Below are 6,000 nucleotides of genomic sequence, written 5' to 3' on the forward strand. Positions count from 1 at the left end.
GAATCTCCAGTTAGTTACAAGACAAGGATGCCTCTTATTTCAGTGCTCCACAAGTTCTGGGCAGCTCACGAAGGCATTGAAACAAAAGAACTATAAATATTAAGAAGAAGACAACATTTTTCTAAGTTGCAGGTGATGCTACCATCTGAACAACCCAAGAGAATCAGCTGAAAACCAAAAGAGGAATAAGAAATAAGTTCAGTGACACACTGTGACCTGCACAAGTCTCAGCTTCCATGAGGGGAAGAGGAACATAAGGACACAGCCTGCTTAACAGACCTAAGCACTTAGGACAGGGCCTGCCACACTTAAGAATTCGGTCAATATTAGCTCTTACTATGAAATATGCAATCAACAGTTTAGCATATAATCGCAAACTAATACAACAAAGCAACCAGTAAAAATATAATAATGAAGAAACAAAATGAAGCGACAGTAGCAAGAAAACTACCTAGGAATAAACGTAAGAAGAAATATGCAGGGCATTATGAAGACAATGGCAAGAGATATGAACCAATGAGGACACCCAGAAGGCTCTTGGATGAGAAGACTCGATATTGTAAAAAAAACACAAAAAACCACTCTCCTCCTGTTCAGTCCCGATCAGCTCCGCAGGCCCCAGCCGGGCAGCACCTCCTAAAATCTCACCCACACACACCAGCTCCCAGCAGGTAAGCTGACGCTTCTCACGGTGCGCCTGCCCTGCCCCGTGTGCCCTTCCATCCTAGCAGCTGTGCTCTGCTCAGCTGACCTGGCTGTCCACATCGGCTCCTCAATATTCTTCTCCCTGGACCCACAGACCGACAAGGTCACACCGAGTCCTCAGCACCTCAGCACCCCCACAGCGGACTCATGCCGGACACTGGCCAAGGCCAGCGGGCTACGCGACAAACGGCCCCACGGTACCAGGACCCAAGAAGGACCTGCAGAGACACCTACTTTGGGTTTTGCGATCTCCTTGATCCTCTGGATTTCCTCGTCAGACATGACGTCGTAGTACCTGACGATGTGCGGGCTGTCCCACTCATCCTCCTCTTTGAAGGGGGCGATGAGCAGCTGTGGCGTCCTGTTGCCATCGTGGTACCTACAGAAAAGCCTCTTCTGCCTCTTGGGTGTCTGGGGAGCACAGAGTAACAGCCCTGAGCCGAGTGAGTCCTAAGCCCTGTCCCAGGCTGGCTGGCTGCAGACACTGGTCTCACACCCTGTGTCCAGCAGCGGCTCCCTCCCACCCCACCTCCGCTTGCTGGGCATAAAATGATACCCCAAACATCAGGCAATGTTTCTTCTTTCCCAAGGTCTGTGGCAGAGGGTGACCCCTGACCTTTTTCACAGAGATGTGAGTAGGTTTAAAGGGCTGGGGCAGGGGGAGCCTTTCCAGGAGGAAGGGCCGGGGGGAGCGAGGCAGTCAGGCCTAGAAAAGGCCGAGAGTGCCCACACCTGAGCCTCCCTAAGGACTCACTGGGATCCCAGGGCTCTCAAGGTCGTGATACCCGACACCAAATTCTAGCAACTGCAGAGTTCCAGCAACTGTCCTGTCTCTACTACAGAGACCAGGACTTCCCTTGGGAACTGAGCAACGTCCACATTCAGGATTTTCCCCAACAGAAACTGGGCAGGTTGGGGTGGGGAGGGGAGCTCAGCAATAACTTAGAGGATTGAAAATCTACCTGAGATGTGAGGGGAGAGAGTCTCCTGTCCTCTATCTCAAAGAACGTCCACACGTCACCCTCAGCAGATACTACAAAGAACTAGGGGAGATGCTGAGAAATGACCCACAGAGAAACTTCCTCCCCAAATCTGCCCGTCCAGAGCCAAAGCCCGGGTCCACGGCCTGGGCCGCTGACCCACCCACGTGTCTCACCAGTTTGACGCCCTCCCCACGACAGAGGCTCTCGTAGACGTCCCTCTCGGGCAGGTAGTCCGCGGGCCTCTCGTAGATGCTGTCCTGGGGCGCTTGTCCAGCTTCTGTCTGATTTGATGCCATTTTTCCTCTTTCTTCCTCCAGCAACTGTTCAAAGTAACGCAGATTCCCTCCAGCTCGTTCATGGCTCGGGTCTAGAAAAGGCAAAGAACAAGAAGGAAAAGGAAACCACAAACATCTGTTAGGTCATTTAGAGAAATTATTCTATAAGCAGTTTCTCTCCCAGCAGCTCACTCGCATGCGGCATCCTGCCTTCCACGGCACCTCATCAGGGTTCGCGAGTCAGAGCAGAAAATCCAACAGATGTTCTCTCTGCTCTGGTCAGTGACGAGAAAGAAGCAACAAAGAGGGCACACTTGGCTGGCCGCTGAGGGGGCTGTCTTCTCAGGCCTCCCAGGAGGTCCCAAGGACACAGGTCCAGAGTCCTGCCTCCTCTCCTGACCTGGCTGTGTGCCAGTGACGTCTGTCCCCTAGACTGCATCCATCCCTGGTGACCACATCACATGCTGGGCACAGCTAGAAGGCAGGCTGAAATACTGGCAAAAAGAACAGCTATGTGACACCACTGCCACAGCTTCAGCCTGTGGGCCTCACGATACGAGGAGCATGCTTGGCAGGATTACTGTGCCCCTCCTCGGACGAGGAAACTGAAGCCCAAAGGTCTCCTGACTCCCTGTCCAAGGCTCTTACTAACATGACAGAATCTACAAAGCTCTCTTCCCACATCAGTCTTGCTGGACACTCCTATGCTAGTTGACATCAGACTCATAAAAAGCATCAGCATAAGAAAGTCTTTGCTGGTCTGTGAAATTCCAGACTATGGTGTTCCCATATGTTACTAAAAGGATGCTTTATTTAGTTAGTTAGTCCTCACCTCAGGATATTTTTTCCATTGATTTTTAGAGAGAGCAAAGGGAGAGAGGGAGGGGAAGAAGGGGGGAGGGGTGGCAGGGGGAGAAAGAGAGAAAAACTATGTGAGAGAGACACATTGATTGGTTGTCTCCTGCACATGCCCCAACTGGAGCCGGGATTGAACCTGCAACCCAGGTACCAGAAATTGAACCTGTGACCCTTTGGTCTGTGGGCCAACCCTCTAACCACTAAGCCACATTGACCAGGGCAGTGCTTTTGATCTCCTTCAGTCCCATAGCACAAGACACATAAAACACTAATGCCATGGCAAGTCCACCAGTTAGACTCAGGGTCAGGCCATGGTCACTGCAGCAACCCTGGAGTATAGCTTACTCTCAAACTACAATGAAACCTCCATCATGCATAACAGCAGATGCACCGTGGGCCTCATAACACGAGGATTCCTAAAATGCAGGAGGATTCCCCAAACAGAACTGAGTTGGTTAAGGAGCTAGCTGGTCGCTGGGCTGGGTCCAAAAGCAGTAAGGCATTAGCCACTGCCAGTGGACAGGTCAGACTGGCTCAATCCTAGGAGAATGGCCAGGTAGTTCTCCTGCCAGCTGCCCACCCCGATCTGACCTTCCCCTAACCTTCTTACCAAGGGAGAGCAGGCGGCGGGTGAGCTCCAGGGCGCGGCGCACGTCGCCCAACTGGAAGACAGCGTAGCTCAGGTAGTCCAGCACCTGGGCCTTGGTGGTGACGGCCTCCTCCCCAGCATCCAGCTGCTTCAGCACCTGCTCCATCCACAGCACCGTGTGGTAATAGTCCCCTTCGTTGTAGGCTGAGCGGCCCATCCCAAAGCAGTCGTCTGCACTCATCACTGCCTGGTACTTGGTTCCTGCAGCAGGACAGGCAAACAGTCAGGCACCAAAGAGCCTCTGTGTGAGGGAGAGAGATGGCCACGTCAGGGAAGCCTGGGCCGCTGGCTGGGGGCATCATCCCAGCAGAGCCTTTCCAGGGCTTCAGACCACACACCTCAAAGGGCCATTGCTACAGTGAGCACAGCCAGGCTGGCCCTACCTTGGGTTGAGGTTCACAGCCAATCTCCTAGCCTCAGACTCCCCTTCTCCCCAGTGGGAAGGGGCCTTTGCTATAGTGGAGCCCAGGAAACCCACCAAGAAGTAGTTTTCAGGAGAGCATGAATGTCCTGTGAGCCACACAGACGGGATCTGCTGGGCAGCTGGACGTGTGAGTTTGGAGAGTAAAAAAAAAAAATAGTTGAATATAAAAAACAGAACCTAGGTGCAATCTAAAGCCATGGATGAGGATAACTGCTCCCAGGAAGAGTCTGAGGAAAGAGAAGAGAAGATGGCTGAGACCAGAGCCCCAGGGAGCACCTATACAGAAAGGACCGAGGAAGAATAACACTGGGAGGGACATAAGAGGTAAAAGCAAAAGAAGAAGCAGGAGCCATGAGAGACACCAAGGGAGGCCAAGAGCCAAGGCTGCAGTGCCAGCTTTGGCCGTTAGGTGGCAGGGAACTTGCTGAGCATCATTTCAGCAGGTCCTGTGACCATAGGTCATCCACTGTGGGCTGAGCCCTGGAAAGTGACCATGAAAATAGTTTAAAATCAAGACGATGTGGTGTGTTAGCCATGGGGAAATGCAGGCTTTAAGGTGGGGGCAAGGTGGGAGGGTCTGTGAGTGTGTTCCTCAGAGAACAATGAAAGCAGGTCCTACAGAGAACAAGGAGGAGCTGTGACCCACCCCACCCCCACCCCTACCCCCATCGCCCCCACCCCCGTCCTGGAAAACAAGGAGCTTCCCTACAACCCTGCTAACAGTAACTGGGACACGGTTGACATGGAAGAGCTGCCTCTTAGTGGGCTCTTTCTGCCTGATGTCTCTGCACGGAATGAGACCCCTGCTGCAATGGGTTGGCTGCTTCAGAGACCAGAACCTGCTCGCCCTGGTGGCTCAGGAACAATGTGGAATAGGAAGTTGGGGACAGTAAATACAAGATGGAGCTCGTAGGCAGGCCAGAGCCTCTGTGTTAGGGCAGGGGGCTCCTTGAGCCCCTGTCCACGCTCCACGGACCTCCACAGAGCTCCTCTGGCTCTGCAGGCCCAGGAACACGCATTGATGGAGGCTGTAACACAGCTGAGAGGGCTGGGGCTCTGGGTCAGGGACAGGGTGCGTTTCACTATGGCACCCACCTGCTGTGTGACTATGGACAAGTTACTTAGCCTCTCTGAGTCTTAGTCCTCTTATCTCGAAATAGAAATAGCATCAGTTTTAGAGGATTGTGCCAAGATTTCGAAGAAATTATGTATGAAGATATCTCCTATGATCCCTAGGATTATAATTATCTATAGCTTTTATCGACATGTCTCACAGATGCCAAGAATGGAACAAATGATTCACAGGTACTCAGCATCTTCCCCAGAAGCCAACTCAAATATCTATTCCCTGCAAAGTGCTCCCTAGACAGTGCTCCCTGGAGTGCCAGCTGAGCTGACTGAGTGCTGAGAGCAATCAGACTTGGAGCCCTGCTGATGTGGGTAAAGGTGTTCCTGCAGAGGGCATGGGGTGAACAAAGGAGCTGAGTGGTGAGGAAGCTTAGTACAGTCAAGGGCAAGGAGGCCAGAGAGATAAGGCCATGCAGGACCTCAAACACCACACGTAGGAGGAATTTAGGTTTAGCCCTGAATTGACCACGCGTAGGAGTGCGCTGGAGATACACAAGTCACAATGGTACTTCAACAATACAATTGAGAAAGAAGTGATCATGAGGCTGGAGTCAGGGCCTCCAAGTACTGAAGACATTAGGGAGGTGGAACCTTACAGGCCTTAGGATTCTGGCTTTGGCAGCCAATGGATGGAGGTGCTTTTTTTTTTTTTTTTTTTAATGGGAGAAAACTGGCTCTTTATTTATTTTTAATCTTTATTGTTGAAAGTATTACATATGTTCCCTTTTTTCCCCCATCAACCCTATCCAGCCCACCCCCACACACCACCCCAGGCCCTCACCCCCCCACTGTCTGCATCTAAGGGGGTTATGCAGATATGCATACAAGATCTTTGGTTGACTACCTCCCACCCACCTTCCCTCTGAGGTTCCACACTCTATTCCATGCTTCCATGTCTCTGGACCCACTCCATTCATCAGTTTATTTTGTTGATTAGATTCCACATATGAGTGAGATCATGTGATACTTGTCTTTCTC

At 51.8% G+C, this 6,000-nt stretch overlaps 1 protein-coding gene across 5 annotated transcripts in view; it reads right to left on the minus strand.

The window, feature by feature from the left end:
• Positions 1-6,000, minus strand: part of P4HA2 (prolyl 4-hydroxylase subunit alpha 2) — a 36,184-nt gene that overhangs the window by 13,680 nt on the left and 16,504 nt on the right. For all 5 annotated transcript variants that reach the window (XM_006100144.3, XM_014465536.2, XM_023763756.1 and 2 more), the window contains 3 exons: positions 3,432-3,671; positions 1,862-2,055; positions 940-1,116 (listed from right to left, as the gene is read on the minus strand). In XM_006100144.3, the coding sequence (XP_006100206.1) occupies positions 940-1,116; positions 1,862-2,055; positions 3,432-3,671 (611 nt within the window). The remainder of the gene's footprint in view (positions 1-939; positions 1,117-1,861; positions 2,056-3,431; positions 3,672-6,000) is intronic.

Source organism: Myotis lucifugus, unplaced genomic scaffold, assembly GCF_000147115.1.
Source record: "Myotis lucifugus unplaced genomic scaffold, Myoluc2.0 scaffold_300, whole genome shotgun sequence".
NCBI classification, from domain to species: Eukaryota; Metazoa; Chordata; class Mammalia; order Chiroptera; family Vespertilionidae; genus Myotis; species Myotis lucifugus.